Source organism: Schistocerca nitens, chromosome 1 (assembly GCF_023898315.1).
Source record: "Schistocerca nitens isolate TAMUIC-IGC-003100 chromosome 1, iqSchNite1.1, whole genome shotgun sequence".
NCBI classification, from domain to species: Eukaryota; Metazoa; Arthropoda; class Insecta; order Orthoptera; family Acrididae; genus Schistocerca; species Schistocerca nitens.
The window spans coordinates 752,651,846-752,673,679 of NC_064614.1; the positions used below are offsets into that span (position 1 = coordinate 752,651,846).

At 43.0% G+C, this 21,834-nt stretch overlaps 1 protein-coding gene across 1 annotated transcript in view; it reads right to left on the minus strand.

Moving 5' to 3' along the window:
• LOC126260747 (protein disulfide-isomerase A6 homolog) overlaps positions 1-21,834 on the minus strand; it is a 53,429-nt gene that overhangs the window by 20,078 nt on the left and 11,517 nt on the right. Inside the window, exons 3-5 of the mRNA XM_049958089.1 lie at positions 9,008-9,235; positions 3,589-3,750; positions 3,266-3,475 (exon numbers count right to left, since the gene is read on the minus strand). Of these exons, the coding sequence (XP_049814046.1) occupies positions 3,266-3,475; positions 3,589-3,750; positions 9,008-9,235 (600 nt within the window). The remainder of the gene's footprint in view (positions 1-3,265; positions 3,476-3,588; positions 3,751-9,007; positions 9,236-21,834) is intronic.

Below are 21,834 nucleotides of genomic sequence, written 5' to 3' on the forward strand. Positions count from 1 at the left end.
AGTTGTTGCTTTCATTATTGGCAATTTTCACAGTGTCAGTTTTCTGTGCAGTGTATTCTTTGGTGTTGACATTATACAATCTTAGTGTTGAGTACTGAGTGTTTGAGTAATCAACAGTCATTGTTTTAGCTGAAGGTGACCACTAAAACAATATGTTTTGATGGCCTAATTTGTATATTTTATATGCAAGACTAAATCTTCTAAGCTTCAAACCCAGATGTTCATCAGCTTTCAAAATTGCTTTTAAAAGGTCAATATATTATTGTATAAAATGAACCAAGAGACCTTTGCACCCAGCTACTTTGGCGGATCAGATGGAGCTGATTGTTACGAGTCATCACCATTCTATTATGACATCTACAAGAAGTTGAGAAAATGTCACCAATGGACAAGGAACTTCTACAGCGTAGGTCTGGGCTTGATTTTACTGAAGATGCCCAAATTTGTTCATAACATAACGCCTTGTTGATAACAAAATTTCTGTTCTTGCAGAAGACTTGCTGCAACCCATTTGGTAGTAAAGAACAACACGTAACCAAGAAGACTAACAGCAGTAACCATTGCGATGTCTGATTGGTTGAAGTTACCGACTAATGACTAATGAAGTTTTTTAAACCTGGTCAGAAAATTGGTACCAAAAGTGGCCCAAAAAGAATCATCCTACCATAATAAGCAAGAATCACCATCTACTGAAGATATGGATGTTGTTGATGCTTGCTCATCACATGGTGAATCACCATTAAAGCTTCAACAGATCAGCAAAAAGCATTCAATGGGATACATAAAGTGCAAAGTTCTGAAAGCCTAAGGCAGCATTACTAAGGTAATTGCTACAGCTGCTGGTGTGAGCCAAGTAGCCATTGCTCAAATGCAAATGGAAGAGTGCCAGAAATTTAAAGATATGGACATCTTAATTTAAAAACTTAAGATATTTCAGGCTTCAAGAAATAGCAGTAAAGTTCAAATTTTGACCCTGACCCCAAATAGCTGGACTATTGAAAAAACAGCTAAGGAATTTGCTGTTTCGACTAAAATGGTGAAGAAGTCTAGAAAACTAGAGATGGAAGATGGAATATTGGCAACACCTGCAAACTGAAAAGGGAAGATTCAGAAGCAGAAACACTGCTCCTTTGTAACCCAGAAAAAAAAACAAATAAATAAATAAAATAAAAAAATAAAAATTTCATTGTTTATTGTAAGCAAAATGGACTCAACTGAGCTTCTCAAAATATTGTGAACTTGGCTTCAGAAACATCCAGCCGAGGTTATTAGAGAGTGAGGGGGGGGTGGAGTGTGTGTGTGTGTGTGGGGGGGGGGGGAGGAGAAACTGTATGCAGTTTAGACTTAAAAGATTGTACACTGCAACAATGCTGTGATGAATGTCCAGAAAAAATAAAACTAGAAGCTTTTCTTAAAGACCCTTTTGAAGACTATGTCCCTGAAGAAACAGTGTAATACAAGCAATGGGTTCATACTACCAGAAGCAAATTGGAGACATATCAGAGCACTACTGAAGATTTCAAGGTGGCACTGATTTTGAAAATTACCAATTTAAGAAGCCATCACTTTCTGACAAAACACTAACGTTTAAACCCTACGCAGCTAAAAAGAAATCTTGCAGAAAATGAATAAATAATATTGATGGATTTTTCTGAGAATTATTCATTTGTTGTTCACGATGTAGTGCAAGGATTTCATTGGAAGCATAGTCAAGCCACATTACATCCATTTTCTATCTATTTTGGTGGCAACTGTCCGTTGCAGTTTGCCTTGAAAATGGCGGGGTGCTCTCCCGCCGAAATATCGGCGGTTGCTGAAAGTGTTACCTGGCTGAATTCCCGGAAGTTATTTGAAAGTTGTATATGCCAGGAGAAACTCAGGTCTCACTCCTTAGTAGTTTGCAGAGGCCCTTAGATAACCAAATATTGACTGCATATGATTTGTTCAAATTCTGTTATGATAGTAGTCCAGAAAAAGTTTTTTTATGTATTATGTAGCAAATGGGGAAAAAAATAAATAAATCTGCCGGATCAAGAAACAATGTTTGACATGGGACATACAATATCTGGAACAAGAGAAAATCGTCAGTTTAAGCCAATTAATCGAAATCAGCTCAGAGAAAGAGTTTACAATGATGCTACAGCATTCACAGTTAATGCCCCTGAAGTAGATGATGAAATTCCAGCAATCTCAATTGCAAATTAACAACCAGGACAGTATGACAATTTCTGGCGAGTTGGAAGAGTGTGTCAAGTTTCACATGAACAACAAGATGTCCTCATCAGCCACGTTACTGCTGTCCCTTCCATTGGCCAACTGCTAAAACCACCTGTTGGATTCCTGAGCAACATATTTTCATTATTTTCATTACTAAAAGCACCTTCAACATCATCATCATCAGGAAGACAATACTGTTTTTTCAATTTATCCTTGACAAAACTGTAGAACTATTTAACCAAAAATGGAACTGACTATTTAGTGTTGTTGTTTTGAAAATTTGCTGTGTTGTTTATTACACTTGTTTTATGGCACATGTTAAATTACTGTTTGAAACTGATTTATATAGTCAAATAAAAAAATTAATTATGGGAATTCATGAGAAAAATATTTCACTTTTCAATCTTCTCGAAGTGCAAAACTAATAACTCTTGAAACGTACTCTTACTCAGAATGATCCAGAAATTAAACAATATAGCTTTGAAATTTAAAGCATGCTCTTTCCAGCTGTGGTAAGAGAAACAGTCGAGATATTGCCCCCTCCCCCCCCCCCCCCCAAAAAAAAAAAAAAAAAAAAAAAAAAAAAAAATACTCTAAAATTTGAACGTATAAAATGTTGGCCAACTTTGCAGATGCATATCTTTTCATCTAGGCATCCAATGTCAGTTAAATTTTATCCCTATATAGACATCATAGGTAGGAACAACCCTCTGAAGTTTTGGTGTGATTGGTTTATACGAAAAGTAGCAGTGGTCGGTCAAACCTTGGCTTTCAGAACAGAACGCAAAATTTTTTGGCCACTTTAGAGGCTTACATCTATATTAAGGTGTGGCTGAGTCCCAAACTTTTGCCATGGTGTGATTCAGCATGAAATGTTGAATATGTATATTGAGGCAAGTAATGAGAATTACACCTAACTTTTAATCCACTACATTCTAACAGAGTTATTTACTATTGAGACAATTTTGATTTCTTCTTGTTTATGATTAGACACCACACACACACACACACACCACACATTACTAGCTTTATTTGTTGAATGACTGACCTGTTTCACATCTGGAGCAGGAACATTTTCTGCCAGTTTTTCCATTGCCCATGTTACTATATCACTGCTTGTCCTGCCACCAGTGTAGTCTTGAGCTGAGCTTGATTCCTTCCTGCCAGGTCCAAAATATTTTATTGTAGGATATCCCTGTACTCCGTATTCATTTGCTGTTACAGTATGTACTGTTGCATCTAAAGCGCCAAGTTTTACCTACAACAAAGCAATTCATTTTAAACAAATAAGAGTTAAAATATCAAACAGTTTCTTTTTATTTTTCTTGGTTATCTACCTCTACATAAATATATGCAACCCATAGTACTCACCTTTCCTTTCAGTTCAGTAGCTGCTTTAGCCCAATGTGGTGCAAGATTCTTACAATGGCCACACCAAGGAGCATAAAATTCAACCAGCCAAATATCTTCAGAATCTAAAACTTTCGATTTGAAGTTACTGTCTGTCAGTTCAATGACATCTTTTGGATCACTCTGTTAAAGACCAAAAGTTTATTTGTTAGGAATGCTTTTATACATAAATGTTATATTTCACTAACAAATATTCTGACAAAGTACAAATGACAAGAACAAAGATTAGGCTCAAAAGTTCTGGAACAGCAGCGCATGTTTACAGTTGCAGGAATACAATTATTGAAACATATACAGCTGAAAACATAATTTGGCACTACTCAATTGAGCCAAATATGAACTGTGAGACAGTCTAATGGGGAACACTTATTTCCATGAACTTCTTTGTAAAACTGTTTCACCATGGATGCAAAATATCTAAGAAATGTGAAATATCCTCAGACTTCAGGATTCAGGAAGAGTGTAATAATCCCAGTACAAAAGAAGGCAGATGCTAATGGGTTATTTACACTCACACTGTGCTGTCAGTTTAGTAAGTTGTGGTCACAAAATTATAATACAAATTATCTGTAGAAGAATCGAACGGCTGGTAGTAACTGAACTACACGAGGAAGAATTTCAGTTCAAGAGAAACTGAGGAACATGAAAGGCAATATCGACTTTAACTTAGTAAATAGGTTGAAGAAAAACAAACCCACATTTATGAATGCAGAAAATCTTTTTGACAGTACTGACCGAGATACAATCTTTGAAATTCTGAATTTGTCAGAGGTAAAATACGAAGGAGAAAAAGGTGATCCACAACTTGTACAGGAATCACACTGCAATTCTAAGAGATCAAGAAAAATAACTGGTGGCTGTAGTTGAGAAAGAAGTGACACAGGGTTTTAAGCTATCAGCTGTGTTACTGAGTGTGTACATAGAGCTAGCAGTAAAGGAAATTGAGAAAAAATCTGACAAATTTATGTACCTGGAGACAAAAAAATTACTAAATTCTGGCAGAGATGGCAAAAGACTTTAAAGACCAGTCGACTGAAATGGATAGTATCTTGAAATGAAGTTACAAGATGAACATCAACAAAAGAGAAACACAAGTAGCAGAATGAAGCCAAATTATTACTACACAATGCCGAGGAAATTAAATTAGGAAATGAGACACTAAAAATAAGAAACAAGTTTTATTACATGGACAGCAAAATAACTAACAAAGGCTGAAGTAGAAAGGATACAAAATACAGAATAGCAACAGCAAGGGAAGAACTTCTGAAAAAGAGAAATTTGTTAACACTGAATAAATATTTGATATGTCTGGAAGTCGTTTCTAAAATTACTTGTCTGGAATACTGTGATAAATGGAAGTGTAAAATTAATGATAAACAGGCACAGATAAGAAGTGCATAGAAACTACTGGAATGTGGTGTTATAGAAGAACACTGCATATAAGTTATGTAGACTGAGTAACTAATGAAGAAGCATTGAATTTAATAGTGGAGAAAATAGCTTTATGGCATACCTTGACTGAAAGAAAGGTTAAGATGGTATGTCACATTTGCAGCATCAAGGAATAGTTATTAAAATTGTTGTAATAGTCAGACAAGGATATGCCAGCATCGGAAGTTCTATTAACAGAAGAAGACAGCAGACCATGTAAAACAGATTCATTCACTGCGTTTATGTACCCATCTGTGACTTCACTGATGGAGGTAGGGAGGGAGTCTGCAACACAGTACTGGTACTTTGTCAAGTCTCAAAGCAGTCTGTGGATTGTTCCAGGAATCAAAGCAGTGACTTAACATGCACCATACATGATCCTGGAGTAAACATGATGATAGGTTGACTCCAAATGTACATATTACCACAGTCTGAAATGTCAAGTTATTCATAGTAATATGACCACGAGCTTCATTGTGTTGAGCAGCAGTGAGCACCACCAGCTGGTGTCCTGTAGATCATCAGTACAAATTCGAAACTGATTTGCTCCACTTCTCTTAAGTACTCTTGGATAATTCAACTTCAAGTATTTCCTGTTTTAAATAGCTCTCAATTTTTATACATGAAAATCCACGAATGTTTAGAAAACCAGTAGCCTCACCATGGTTGTCTCTTGCCTCGTGCTTTTATATGTGCAAACTTTTGAGTCCAATTGTTAGTTGATACACTGTTTCAGTATATGACTTACTATACGAGGATGGTTTGAAAACTTCTCTAAATCACCACGAGAGGTCAGCACTAGGGGATTCATGTGATATTCATTGCAATGTTGCCTGTAACATAAGCCATGTCAGTGTTCTTGGAGGAGAGCTGTGGCAGTGACGTGGCTCTGTTAATGTTCCCACGTAGTCATTTGCGAAGATATGGGGGGGGGGATTATCGAGATTCAAGCAGTGACTAAGTACTTCATGAAGAAAGATATGAAAGCAAAGGACAGTCATGCCGATTTACAGAATACACGGGTAGACTCTGCTCCTTCATATTCAACTGTTGCCAAATGGACAAATTAATTTAAATTAGGTCAGAAGAGCTTAGATGATTATCTGCACAGTGGTTGACCAAGATGTGACTACTCCAGAAATTATAGCAAAAGTGCACAAAATGATCATGGAGGACCGATTGAAAGTGCGTCAAATTCCTCACGCTTGCCAGATGTCATCTGAAAGGGTATATTGCATTTTAACTATAGAAATGAAAAAAATTGTCTGCAAGATAGTTGCTGCTACACTTAATGCTATATCAAAAACGGCATGATAATGGACATATCGGAACAATGTCTGGCTCATTTTAGGAGAAATGAACAAGATTTTTTGTGCCGGTCCGTGACCACAGACGAAAATTGTGTGCACTACTATACCCCAGAGACAAAACAACAGTCAAAGCAGTAGAAACAGGGTGGTTCCCTGCAACCACAGGAAGCTAAGACAATTCCTTCGGCACGAAAGGTCATACATCAGTGTTCTGGGATGCGAAGGGTATTCTGTTTGTAGATTATCTCCCCACTGGGCAAAAAATTACTGGAGAATACTATGCTAACCTCCTGGACAAATTGCAACAAAAGATACACAAAGAAGGGCCAGGTTTGACAAGGAAGAAAGTCATCTCCCATCAAGACAATGCGCGCCCGCACACATGTACCGTCACCATGGAAAAATTACACGAACAAACGTATGAATTGTTGTCACACCCGCCTTATTAACCTGATATGGCTCTGTCAAACTTCCATCTCTTCCCAAAACTGAAAATTTTTCATGGTGGATGAAGATTCACTTCAAACAAAGAATTGACAACCACAGTTGATGACTATTTTGCAGGCCTGGAGAGAACTCATTTTCAAGATGGGATCAAGGCACTGGAACATTGTTGGACCAAGTGCATTAATCTACAAGGAGACTACATTGAAAAATAAAGAGAGATTCAGTGATGTAAATACTTTTTTCCTATTCCATTCTGAGAACTTTTCAAACCATCCTCTTACATTGGCACTCAACTTTATTTTCAAAGTTTTGAGTTTGATAAGTGAGGTTTTACAGTTCTCAACTCTTATTAATTACAGGATCTGATGATGTAAATTGCTAAAACATATTACTTGCAATAACATAATAACAAAAATGAAGTAATCTAGACGACATGACTCAGGAAATTCATTATGATCACTGATCCTTATCAGTACTTTACTTTCTTTATTAACTAACTGTCAAGAATTTAGTAACTTGTAAAATATTTAGGCTCCCTGAAAACACGTGAGAAACATTTAAACAAGGACTATAGTACAATTTTTGCAGCATCTAATGAATTTAAAAAATAAAGGAAGTTTTGTTAACCATCCATAAAAATCCTACTGCTAAATGGGATTTGTTACACAAAACCTCAATGCTGCTTCCAAATTTACCCATCTTATTCACTTAACTAATGTGTGTTACAGTCCAGTGTACCTTTCAATATACAGGGTGATTATAATTAAACTTTCAAACAGCTGTAGAAACAACACCACTGGTCAAAATGACATCAAATTGCAACGGAATATTATCAGTGAAGAAGGAAATGTATGGCAGAAGAAAAATAAAGAGTTACAAAATGTAGCAACAGATGGTGCTGTAAGCATCATAATTTAATAGGGGTCAACTACAAATGACAAATGAATCTTACAACGATGCCCAAAGTGTACGTCTGACATTAGAAAAACTGTACTACTTTGTGTGGATGGGTGTACAGATGTGCTACTGTTACTTGCGTAAGCCCATCCACCACAGCAATGAGGATGTGAAAAAATCTGTTTTCAATTATCGTGAGGCCAAAAGCTGCATAAAAAGCATCAATCAAAATCAAACCAGATAATTAATTTCCATGTGACTGGCGCGAAACATGTTCAATGTGCTGTCCACCGTCTTCTGCAACAAGTTGAAATCGAGAAACAGCATGTTCCACAACTGATCAAAGTGTTTCCGAGGTCACATTCAGAATGTGTTGTGCAATGCGTGCCTTCAATGCAGCTAAGTTTGCAATAGGAACCCTGAACACATCTTTCAGATAGCCCTACAGCCAGAAGTCACATGGATTAAGATCAGGTGATCGGGACAGCCAGGCTGTAAGGAAATGGCGGCTGATAATTCTAGCACTTCCGAAATGGCACTTCAGAAGCCACTTAACTGCATTTGCAATGTGCGGAGATGTGCCATCTTTTATAAAAATAATCCCATCCACACCGTTGGAGAGCTGGTATGAAGTGTCCTGCATTGTTATGGCCACTGCTTCCTCCGACATCGAATCAATTTCCTTCCTCCCTCTACCAGGTTGCACACCAAAAGAACCCATATTTTCGAATTTCCAAATCATTTTCTCCAGAACCACAGCAGTCATTGGACCAACGCCTTTTTTCAAACCCTTCAGTGTCAGGAACTTCTGTGGAGAGGGTGCACAGTCATTATTCTTGTAATACAGCTTTACAAGCAGAGCACAATCCTGCATTGAGACAGTCATGGCAAGTGTCGCAGATGTGAAAGGTGGAAAACTGTGTACTCAGTGTGTTTATACCACCTTCAATGGGTCGTGCGCATGAAAGGCGTTTTCCATTTACGTATTCCGACACATACAGCGCCATCTACTGATCAATTTTCACACTTTTTTTCCTTCTGCCATGCGTTTTCACCCTTCTCCTATAATATTCGGTTGCAATTTGATGTCATTCTGATCAGTGGTGTTATTTCTACAGTGTTTTGAAAGTTTAACTTTGATTATAATCACACTGTACACCAATTTAAAACTTTTAAAGAAATATTTAGGAAGTCACTGCTAACAATAAATAAAACATGTATTTTAAACATTTTTAAACATTTCAAGCAAGAGAGCAGCAACAAAAGTGATTATTAAATAATTGTTTAATTTTTACCTTTGAACTGCTACCACTTCGTTTTCCACCAAGTTGAATGTTAACTTTATCCCTAAGTGCTTTAAATCCAGAATCAACAAGTCCTTCAGCTGTTCTAGGACCACTGTAATCTTCTGGTTTGCTCTTATCTGATCCAAATATTTTTACCGTTGGAAATCCTCTAACACCATACTGGGAACTTAAAGACTTGTGTTCATCTGCATTCACTGCTCCTACTTTAATAACACCCTGGAAGAAATAAAACAAATTAAAATGAACAATATTTCTCCCTCTATGTGATTAATTGAAACATTGTTGTGCATCTTAAATTAATAAATATAAATTTTTGACTGCATACAAGAAGTATGTATGCTTTTATTATTCTTTCCAGGAAGCCCGAATGAACCGATTAGGCCGGTATTACACTATCAAATTTCTTTGTCAAAGATTTGATCAAAGATGTGATCCAATATATTTGACAAAGATCTTTGACGTAGCGCTACAAGGGGTATTACACTGTCATCAAATTTTTCGTCAAAGTTCAAGATGGCTGACAACAACTTGTTATTAACCGCAGCAGTTACTACGTACTCCAATTGCATTGTGTGCACATGCGGAAAAGAAGTGGGGGGAAAAAATGGAACCATACATACGAGGTTGACAGTCTTAAAAGTCCTGCGATTACAACTTGATAATAAATTCAGTTGGGAGGAGCACACCACAGAACTGCAGAAACGCCTTAACAAATCTGTATTTGCAATTCGAGTGTTAGCAGACATAGGCAACATAAAAATGAAAAAGCTTGCATACTTTCATTCCATAATGTCATATGGGATAATATTTTGGGGTAAATCTTGAAGTAAAACAAAAGTTTTCAAGGTCCAAAAGCGTGTAATACGTATTATTAGTGGAGTAAATTCACGGACCTCCTGCAGAAACCTCTTCAAAGTACTGGGTATACTAACTACTGCCTCTCAGTATATTTAATCCTTAATAAAATTTGTCGTAAATAATATAACTCTTTTTCCAACAAACAACTCAGTTCATACATACAATACCAGGAACAAAAATGATCTGCACAAGGACTTAAATGCACTTACTTTAGTTCAAAAAAGGGTCCACTACTCAGGAACACTCATCTTCAATAATTTGCCAGGAAACATAAAAAATTTAGTTAGAAATAAAGATCAGTTTAAAAGGAGCCTGAAAGACTTACTACTGGCCAACTCCTTCTACTCCATTGGCGAAATTTTTAATAGAAACAAATGATGTATTGTATTTATTCATACTATTAGTATTTTTATTTCAGCTTAAAAAAAATCGACATGTTCCACATCCACGAGGATCTCCTCAGCACGGATCTATGGAACGAAAAACTAATCTAATCTGGGTGAAGCCGTGGGTTTTACGACGACACGATAAAAGCATTCAACAAAACTTGTTACGTGAGCTTACAGTGGAAGACGTCAAGTCGTACATCAATTACTTAAGAATGGATGAGCATACATTTCTGTATGTGCTCAATGAAGTGTATCCTCATATCACAAAGCACAATTTTCACTTAAGAACTGCTACATCTTCAGAAGACAGGCTCACTATAACACTCCGATTCCTTGCTACAGGAGAGGGTTATGTTAGGTTAGGTTAGGTTAGGTCAGGTTAGGTCTCCAATCTTCTTAATCTATTTTTGTATTCAGGGTGCCTCACGTTGTAAAGCGCCTCATCAGCTTCAGACATCTCTATTAATTCTGTAGTTGTCGGCACACACCAATTGTATTTACCGGCAATGGTTATAAAAACACTACAGACGACAGAACGCTGCAGCGATGCTAGCGCTCCGCGTGGTAACATATCACATTGCAGTGAACAGAAGACAAGCGATTTCTTTGATCAAATGTACGGCCTCGGCCTAGATTTGATCAAATATTGGACGACATTTGTCAAAGATCCCTATTACACTATCAAATATCTTTGTCAAAGATATTGGACAAAGATATTGGACAAAGAAATTTGATAGTGTAATACCGGCCTTAGTAATGTATTCATAAGATTATTTGAGGTATACAAATCCTGCAGAGATACCACATCACAGGAAGATTGTTTTGTCTCTGGTTAGGAAAAAAAGAACAAAAAATAAAATCGGGCAACAAGTTTTCTGCCAGATACTAGTCCAGTAGCTTGATGAATAAATTCAGGTTACTGTACAGTCAACTATTTCCTCATTATGTCTCATATTCCTGACATTTCCACATGACAAAAGTTAGAATAAATCACAAGTAATTGAACCAAGAAATTCCAATGGATACTTGTGACATCAAGTACTAAATCACCAACAAACATACAGAAAGGAAACTGACAAACTATGTATCAGCAAATACAAAAACAATTTTAGAAATTTTAATTAAGTATCTATTTAATATATTCAACGATAAGAGGGGTACTCAGCGTTAAGAACCAATATGAAGCCATGAACCACAAAAATTACACGATTCAATGTAAACGGAAAATGGTAAAATCGAACCACTGAAGGCAATACTGGTGTCAGAGCTGACAAATAATTTATGAAAGAGTAATAATGTAAGAATCGGTCCAGTATATAGCCCAGAACAGCCAAGGGGTCTCCCAGAGTTAATCTATGGCAACAGAAATACCACCTGCCTCAGACCGCCACCAATTGAATTAAGGGTGATGAAAGTTAAAGAGTATAGAATATCCTCTAGCCAAGAGATTCATAACAATAAAATTGAGAAGGCTAAAAATGAAATGGAGAACAGCTGACCCACCAATAATACAAGGTGACAGAATTAATGAAGGCAGCATATGGGTGTGCCCAGGTGAGTGCACCCCAGGGCTCTGCATGCAATGGGATCCACCTGTTCCACAGCTGCCTCACCCCTGATCCATTACAGTATAGTGTTAATGAGGGGAGCAGCACCCAGTAATTTCACAGAGTACTATTGTCAAAATGAAAAGTAGAATGTGACAGAGAAAGGGGGAAACCATATCTAAAAGCAATTGGAACGGAGTTGAAGAGGGGTGGTGTAGGCAGCTGGCAAAGGAGGCAGAATCAAGAGTACTTTCCACACCCAACATGGAGCAGGAGATGCCCCAACCCCAACCACCCTACTCCTGCCCCAAGAGTAGTTAAAAATGTTATCTCTGAGAACAAAAACTACTTCCACAGAGAAAACTAAGAACTAATTCAACTGTCTGTAAGTTGCCCACCAATATTAGAGGCAAAGAATCTGAAAGACCATACTTAAAATGGAGAGCAAGAAGAGGGCATTCCACCAGGATATGAGCTGCTGTCTAATGCTCTGCAACCACAATGTGGTGGTGGTGGTGGCGGCAGCTTGTTACATAAAATAAAACTATGAGTTAGTCTATTATGACCAATGTGAAGGTGACACAGGACCGTGGATTTCTTCTGGAAGGAACAGAAGGAGGGTCCCAACTGTAGTCTTGACAGTGCAGAGTTTATTGGAGGAGGCAGCAGTTTATCAGATGATTTTCCATCTCAGAGTGAGGAGAGATCTTATCTGCATCCTGCAAATCCAAGCCATGGGTGGTCAAAGTGAATGTTGGGTGAGATATCACTTGTCTGGCTAAACAGTTGGCCAGTTCATTCCCCAGGATATCCATAAGACTGGGGACCCAGAGAAAGATAATGGAGCAAGCAGTGTGACCAAGACCAGATAGGAAGTTCATAAATAGCAGGCATCATAGGGAGACAAGATTAACATCACTCAGTAGCCTTGAGACACCTCACTGAGACACTACAAATTAAAACCCATGTGAGGTGGTTTTCTTAAGGAAATGTAGAGCTCTGTTAATAGCTATCAGCTATGCCATGACAACACTATACACTCCTGGCAACACATGTTCCTGACAGTCGGGAAATGTAAAAACATATCTCCTATTTATGGATTTAGAGTTGTAACTGTAAATGATACTCCTGAAGAACCGAGAGGACAAAGAGAAAGAGAGGGAGTGCACCGAGCACAATATAAGGGGATTAGGCAGAGATCCCAGCAGAAGGCCTAGAGGTGCATTCCAATCTACATCTACATATACATCTACATGGCTACTCTGCACATCACATTTAAGTGCCTGGCAGAGGGTTCATCAAACCACCTTCACAATTCTCTATTATTCCAATGTCGTATAGTGCACAGAAAGAATGAACACCTGTATCTTTCTCCTTGACTTGCCTTATTTTATCGTGGTGATCATTCCTCCCTATGTAGTTCAGTGTCAACAAAATATTTTCACATTGGGGGGAGAAAATTGGTGATTGGAATTTCGTGAGAAGATTCTGTCGCAACAAAAAACGCCTTTCTTTTAACGATTTCAGGTTTCACCCAAGTATAGGCGTCAGGAGGTTGATGCCTTTGCATGCAAAAAGTTGGAAGGTTAGGAACTTGACAGATGGTGGTTGCATATGTGAGCAAGAGTTGGTCCCATCAGAACTGAAAACTGAAGATTCCCAATGTTGCAAAGAGATGGTCTATGGCACTAGTGGGGAAGAACCCAGTGGCCAGTCTTCCTCCACAACAATGGACTGGGTTCTACAATTTCAAAGCTTAAGGTATCACCTAGCCATAAACCTGGCAACCACAGTCCAATCTGAATGAGACGTGTGCCCAATAAATATGTGGCAGAGTAGAATGATCAGCACACCTGGAAGTGTGGGCAAGGAACCAGAAAGCATAAAGCTTTCGCATTTTACTAGTCTGATGAATATGGGGCAGCTAAATCAGGTTTTTTTTTTTAATAATTATCAAAGAGGAGACCGGACTATGCAACCACAATGGTGTCTAAAATTGAAGCAACAAACAGAAATTTTGCAAGGTTGTATTTATTTTGCCACAACACAGTATAAACATGTGATAGTAAAGTAGAAACAATGTAAAGAATCCAGAATGTAAGCAACTGCAACATACATAACAGTACAAAAAACTGTTCATTTTTTCCAACTTAACTGGGTTGCACATACATCCCAACAACTGATTATAGTGCCCAGTATGAGGTGTGACCACCTCTTGCAGCAATACCGACCTGACGGTGATGGGGCAGGCTGTGTATGATGTCACCAAGCTCATGTTGGAGCAATAACAACCATTCTTCTTGTAGAGCTGCTCACAAGTCTTAAGGAGCTGTTGGTGGATGCTTATATGATGGAATCCGTCTCCATAGTGCATCCCACACATGTTCTATGGGATTTAAATGTGAAGAGTGAGCAGGCTACCTCATGCGTCCAATCCCTTCTGTTTCCAAGAAAACATCAACCACCTGTGCTCTATGAGGTCATGCATTATTGTCCTCTAATACAAAGCCTGGACCCACAGCACCTTGCAACAATCACATAAGGTCTCAAAATCTCATCACGATACCTGATAGTAGTTAAACCTTGCCGATTCACCTGTACAATTTCACGAAGAGCTGTTCAAGTGATCAGCATAATCCCTGCCCACATCATTAGAGTGCCTTCTCAATATTGATCTCTTTCCACAATGCTTTGATCCCTTGATCCCAAAAGAGTGTTCAACATTCCTTCCCAGATGCGAATTCGAGATTCACTCTCCAGACCAAGTCAGGGCTCATTTGTGAAAAGTAGTTGTTGGGTTTTTTTTTTTTTTTTTTTTTGGGGGGGGGGGGGTTAAGGGCGCTCAACTACTGAGGTCATTAGCGCCCAGTCACAATTGTTAGAGCACATAGAATCTAGTAAACTCAAGGGGAGGGGGGGGGGACACCAGAAAGTCCTTACAAAGATGCAGATAAAATAAGTAAAAGAGTTAGATGTCTTTGGACAAGCCAGTCAAAGTTATAAAACAAAGAACACGAGCAGCTGCTCGAGCATCATCAGCTAAAATATCCGGTAAAGTAGAGGGACAGGACAACACGAGATTGACTAAAGCGGGGACACGACAATAAAACATGGCGCACTGTTAATGCTTGACCACAAGGGCACTGCGGGGCTGGGTCACCGGAGAGCAGGTAGCGATGGCTAAACCGGCAATGCCCAATCCGCAACCTGGTCAGAAGGACCTCTTCTCGCCGAGATGGTCGGGAGGAGGTTGTCCAAGCAGTTGGGAACGGTTTTACTGCCTGGAGCTTGTTTCCTTGAAGTGAGGACCAAGTATCCCACCACAAGGACACAAGCCTCTTACAAACAACCCCACTAACGTCAGATGACGGGACACAATGGGAGGCTGGCCGAGGCAGGACGACTGCAGCCTTGGCTGCAGCATCAGCAGCCTCATTCCCAGGCACTCCTACATGTCCGGGAACCCACAGAAAGCTGACAGGAGAGCCATCATCAGCGAAAGAATGGAGGGACTCCTGGATCCGTTGCACCAAGGAATGGACCGGATAAGGAGCTCCAAGGCTCTGAAGAGCACCGAGTGAATCAGAGCAGAGTACATACGATGAATGGCGGTGAGGGCGGGCATACTGAACGGCCTGATGGAGAGCAAAAAGCTTGGCCGTAAAGCTGGAACACTGGTCGAGGAGCTGGTATTTAAAGGTGACGGCCCCGACGACTAAGGCACAGCCGACACCATCGTCAGTTTTGGAGCCATCGGTGTAAATAAAGGTGTGACTGGCAAGTCGCGCACGAAGTTCGACAAACCGTGAGCAACACACTGCAGCCGGAGTACCCTCCTTCGGGAGCGAGCTGAAGTCAAGATAAATATGAACCGGAGCCTGGAGCCAAGGTGGTGTCGGGCTCTCACCCTCTCTGAAGGTGGTAGGGAGGGCAAAATCCAATTGTCGAAGCAGGCGACTGAAGCGGACTCCAGGGGGCAGCAGGGCAGACACATACAACCCGTACTGACGGTCGAGACAATCGGCGAAGAAGGACTGATAAGAGGGGTGGTCGAGCATTGACAACAGCCGGCAGGCATACCGACACAGCAGTACGTCACGCCGGTAGGTCAATGGTAATTCGGCAGCTTCAGCATAAAGACTCTCGACAGGACTAGTGTAGAAGGCTCCGGTCGCAAGATGTAACCCCCGATGGTGGATGGAGTTGAGACTGCGTAAGAGGGATAACCGAGCAGACGAGTAGACAAGTAGACGAAGCTCCCATAATCCAGCTTCGATCGGACTATGGACCGATACAAGCGAAGCAGGACAGTGCGATCCGCTCCCCAAGATGAACCACTAAGAACTCTGAGGACATTAAGGGAACGTGTACAACGGGCCGCCAAATAAGAGACGTGCGGAGACCAACAAAGTTTCCTGTCCAATGTGAGCCCTAGAAACTTAGTTGTTTCCACGAATGGGAGAACAACGGGACCGAGATGTAAGGATGGCGGAAGGAACGCTTTATATCGCCAAAAGTTGATACAAACCGTCTTCTCTTCAGAGAACCAGAAGCCATTTGCCACGCTCCATGAGTATAGGCTGTCTAGACAACGCTGAAGGCAGCGCTCCAGGAGGCATGTTCTCTGGGCACTGCAGTAGATCGCGAAGTCATCGACAAAGAGAGAGCCTGAGACATTAGGTGGAATGCAATACATAATTGGATTGATCGCGATGGCAAAAAGGGCTACGCTCAAGACGGAGCCCTGAGGCACTCCGTTCTCCTGGAGGAAGACGTCAGACAATACGGAACCCCCACGTACCCTAAACTTTCGATCTGTTAAAAAGGAATCAATAAAAAGGGGCAGGCGACCACGTAGACCCCACCTGTGCATATTGCGGAGGATACCTCCTCTCCAACAGGTATCGTAAGCCTTCTCCAAATCGAAGAACACGGCTACCGTTTGGCGCTTTCGCAAAAAGTTGTTCATGATGAATGTCGACAAGGTCACAAGGTGGTCAACAGCGGAGCGGCAGCGACGAAAGCCGCATTGAACATTGGTAAGTAGCCGTCGAGATTCAAGAATCCAGACTAACCGAGCGTTAACCATGCACTCCATCACCTTACAGACACAGCTTGTAAGAGAAATGGGGTGGTAACTAGAAGGAAGGTGTCTATCCTTCCCAGGTTTGGGTATAGGAACAACGACGGCGTCACGCAAACACATGGGGACCTGACCTTCGGTCCAGACGCGATTGTAGGTACGAAGAAGGAAGCTTTTGCCCGCCGGAGAAAGGTGTGCCAGCATCTGAACGTGAATGGCATCTGGCCCCAGAGCAGAGGACCGGGACAGTGCAAGCGCACGTTCGAGTTCCCACATAGTAAAGGGGGCATTATAAGTTTCCAGATTCAGCAAGTGGAAGGAAGGTCACCGAGCCTCTTCTGCCTCTTTCCTGGGAAGGAAGGCAGGGTGGTAATGGGCGGAGCTTGAAACCTCCGCGAAAAAGCGGCCGAAGGCGTTGGAGACAGCCACAGGATCAACAAGGACCTCATTACCTGAGGTCAGGCCAGGTACCGAGGAGTGGGCCTTAATGCCCGACAGCCAGCGCAGGCCACCCCAAATGACAGAAGAGGGAGTAAAACTGTTAAAGGAGCTGGTGAAAGAGGCCCAACAAGCTTTTTTGCTGTCTTTGATGACTCTACGGCATTGCGCTCGGAGTCGTTTGTATCCAATACAATTTGCCAACGTAGGATGGCGGCGAAAGGTGCGTAAAGCACGTCGTCGAGCACGGATAGCGTCTCTACAAGCCTCATTCCACCAGGGGACGGAAACGCGACGTGAAGAAGAGGTAGTATGAGGAATGGAACGTTCGGCAGCATTGATGATAACAGCCGTGAGGTATTCGACCTGACTGTCACAACTGAGAAAATCGTGGTCCGGAAAGGTCGCCAGGGAGGAGTAAAGTCCCCAGTCAGCTTTCGGTATCTTCCAGCTCGAAGGACGTGGGGATGGGGTGTGGTGCAGGAGACGAACGACACAGGGGAAGTGGTCACTCGAATAGGTGTCAGAAAGGACATACCACTCGAACCGACGGGCAAGAGTGGTAGAACAGATTGAGAGGTCCAAGTGGGAGTAGGTATGAGTAGAGTCCGAGAGGATGCAGGAGAGCCCCAAAGGGGATGATGGGCATTGAAGTCTCCAAACAATAAAAACTGCGGAGGAAGCTGAACAATCAGGTGCATCATGTCAGCCTGACTAACTGCGGATGACGATGGAGTGTAGACGGCACGAACGGAAAAAGTAAAGGCAGAAAGAGTAATACGGACAGCTATTGCTTGGAGTGGGGTGGTCAATGGGATGGAATGGTAATACACATCGTCCCGAACGAGCAACATGACCCCACCATGAGCTGGAATACCGTCCACAGGGGTGAGGTCATACCGCTCCGAGATATAGTGGGTAAAGGCAATACGGTCAGTTGGGCGCAACTTGGTTTCCTGGAGACCAAGGACGAGCGGACAGTGCAGGCGGAGGAGCAGTTTTAATTCCTCCCGATTAGATCGAATACCTCCTATGTTCCAATGTAACAAGGCCATCGCTAGTCAGAAAAAAGGGGGGAACGACACGGGGGAAGAGCTGGTCACCTCGACGGCCGCGGAGGGCCAGGTTTCGAGGGAACAACGCTACAACTGGCGGGACGAGGATCCTGTTCCATCGAGTCGTCACCAGCTGCCGCCGCTGTCCCGGGTTGCGTAGGAGGGGCAGCATCATTTGCCGACAAGAGGCCAGCTGAGCGCCTGGCAGCAGAGCGTCCTGGCGAAACTGAGGACGGCCGGGAGCAGCGACTCGCGGATGGAGCGTCAGACGAAACGCGCCGGGGTGGAGAGGGGGATAGAGACTTCTTCTTGGAGGCCTTCTTGGAAGTCCGAGGAGGCACAGGGATGGTGGGCTGGACCCGAAGAAGGTCCTCACACGCGGGGTCCGTTTTGGAACGCCGGACCTCAGAAGCCGGGGTCCGGAACGTTTCCCCGATGGACGCCTGAGAATAGGATCGCTTCTCAGGCGGGGGGGGGGGGGGGGAGGGGGAGGAGGAGGAGGAGGAGGAGGAGGAGGAGGAGGAGGAAGGGTGGCCCCTGGGACAGATGGGGCAGGGGCCACGGGAGAGGAGGATTTGGAAGGGAGGGATTTGGGAGGCGGAGGCGTAGACCCCGGATGGGGGGAGGAGGTGGAGGGGGGACAGGATAGGGGTGAGGATACTGTGGAAGGAGTGGACACGACTGAGGCAAACGAAGTTGTCAACGTCACGGGATGGAGGCGGTCATACTTCTTCCTGGCCTCAGAATAAGAGAGACGATCCAAAGTTTTGAGTTCTTGAATCTTCTCCTTCTGATACGCGGGGCAGTCTATAAAGATCTAGGCGAGTGGATGCCAGGACAATTAACGCATCGAGGTGGTGGGGTGCATGTATGTTCCTCACGAAGAGGACGTCCACAATCGCCACAAAGGGGCTCAGCCTCACACCGTGACGACATGTGCCCAAAGCGCAAACACCGAAAGCAGCGCATAGGAGGCGCATGTCGCACCGGTAGCACATCACCTTTACCTTCTCCGGGAGAACGTCCCCCTCGAAGGCGAGGATAAAGGCCCTGGTGTCGATGCGACGGTCTATGGGGCCGCGCTGGACTCGCCGGACGAAAAGCACGCCTCGGCGCTCCAGGTTGGCCCTAAGCTCCTCATCAGATTGCAGCAGGAGGTTCCGATGAAAAATAACCCCCTGCGTCCTATTCAGTGCCAGATGCGGGACAATGGACACTGGGATGTCCCCTAGTCGGTCGTACGCCTGGAGCGCCGCCGACTGTGTGGCGGAGGTGGTCTTTATAAGAACGCACCCCGAACGCATTTTACTGAGAGCCTCGATTTCCCCGAAGATGTCCTCGATGTGCTGAACAAAGAACATGGGCTTGGAGGTGGCTAACGTCCCCCCATCGGTCCGAGAACAGACCAAATAGCGGGGGAAGTACTTCGCCCCAAGCCGGCGGGCCTGTCCTTCCTCCCAGGGAGTGGCCAAGGGGGAAAGGGAGGAGAACCAGAACCACAGACAGTACCTTTCTTTTTAAAAGACTCGGCCGCAGAGCAACCTGATACATGTTGACGTTTCATCTGCGAAACATCCGCCCCAATACCACCCACTCCTACCAGGGGCTCTCCCCACGGGCGCCACCCAGCCTCAGCAAGGGCCACCTGGCAGGATGACCGTTGCTGGGATTCCTGATGCCCCAAGGAGACGGGCATCTACTCCTTGGCCAACATGGGGAGGGTGCAGCTCAGGTATCGGCAGTACGATCCCTGTGTTGTCAGGGGGCTACAACCTAGAGGGTACATGACGACCCCACCACAACGGGCTGGCTACCGTGCTGGATTTCGGGTGCCATGGAAAGTCCATCATGATCGTAGGTGCAGATGGGGACGCACTATGGGCATAACTTGTACAACCCATCAGGTGTTTAGGCCCAATTTCAGGAATAGTGGGTATGGTTACAACGCCGTTACAATGCTGAGTGCCAAGGTCTTCGTGCACGGAGGACCAGTGATACACCACGTAAGGCGTCCTTCCCCAAAAGGCTCGTACTTCTGTAGAATTTTGAAAAATGGAGGTCAAACCCCAAGGGGGACCATCACATGGAAGGCCGAAACGGTTGAAACTCCTTTTAGTCGCCTCTTATGACAGGCAGGAATACCTCGGGCCTATTCTTACCCCGGACCCGCAGGGGGGATTTGTGAAAAGAACATTAGCCCACTGTTCGACCATCCAAGGTGGCATGTTGACGACTCCACCCTAGACATTCCCTTCTGTGAAGACCCGTCAGAGGTACACATACAGCAAGTCTCCAACAATAAAGGACAGTCTGCTGAAGTGTTCTGTACACTGTTTGCCTAAGTGCAGCACATCCAGTGGCTGCTGCATGGTCAGATGCCAGTTGCTGTGCTGTGCTGTGCTGTACTGAACTTAGCCAGTGCTATTGTACCCTTACAGCCAAATAACTGCCTTCTCTTTCTGTTGTCATACACGGTCAGCCCTGCCCCGGTCCTTCGGTATCTACAAACTGCCGCCACATGCGAGAAATAACAGAATGATTCACTTTAAGCCATTGGGAGACACCAGTTTCGCATACGTCTTGCTTCCATTCTTCCTACGCCTCTCCACAGAACAGAGTGTGACAGACATCTTCTCTGTGCCATACTGCACCATCTGTGACTGTGTAAATAGTGATTGTGAATGTGGGGCTACCAAACAAATACTACCCTGTTTGATGGGTGCCCCGACATCATCGCTGGCATGGTTGTCCCTTGACCAGAATGCCTCTTCTGCGCAGAATACGACCATGCAGACATCTCTTGACAGTTGGTATGATTATATCGTGACAGACACAGGATGGGGATATAGCAGTTTGTTGTTTTAATTTTGGACACCATTGCAAGTCCAAGTTCTTGGTACTCAAGAAGGATTTTCGGTCAGGACGACAGGAATGCACGACTTGCAGCAAGGTAACAGGTAGCAATGAGAGTCGGTCCAAGTGGAGGCCTAGTGGATGGCACCTTGGGGCCAGTGTTCGGCTGAGGCTGCAGGGTAGAAGCTACATGAAATGCTTAAGTTAGCAAAATGCATTGCAGGCATGATCAGTGGTCCAATGGACGTCACTAACTGAATGGTTGACTAGATTGTGCCTCCCGGTAACCATACTGACAGGGGAGATGAAACATCCCCAAGATTTGAGAATCTACAATAGGTCAGTGACTATCCTTTCCAGAAATTTGCAGAGCACATTTTAAGGTTAATTGGTCAGCAGCTGTCAATAGATTTTGGGTTTCTGCCTGGGTGACCAATGACACTATCTTGCCATTATGAAGAGGACACCTTCGAGCCAAATACAGTTGAAGAACTTGAGGAGAAGGACCTTTTGAATAACATTCAGATTTTAGATCATCTGACTATGAATCTAATCAGGATATTATGGCACATTGTGTAGCAAGGCAAGAGCC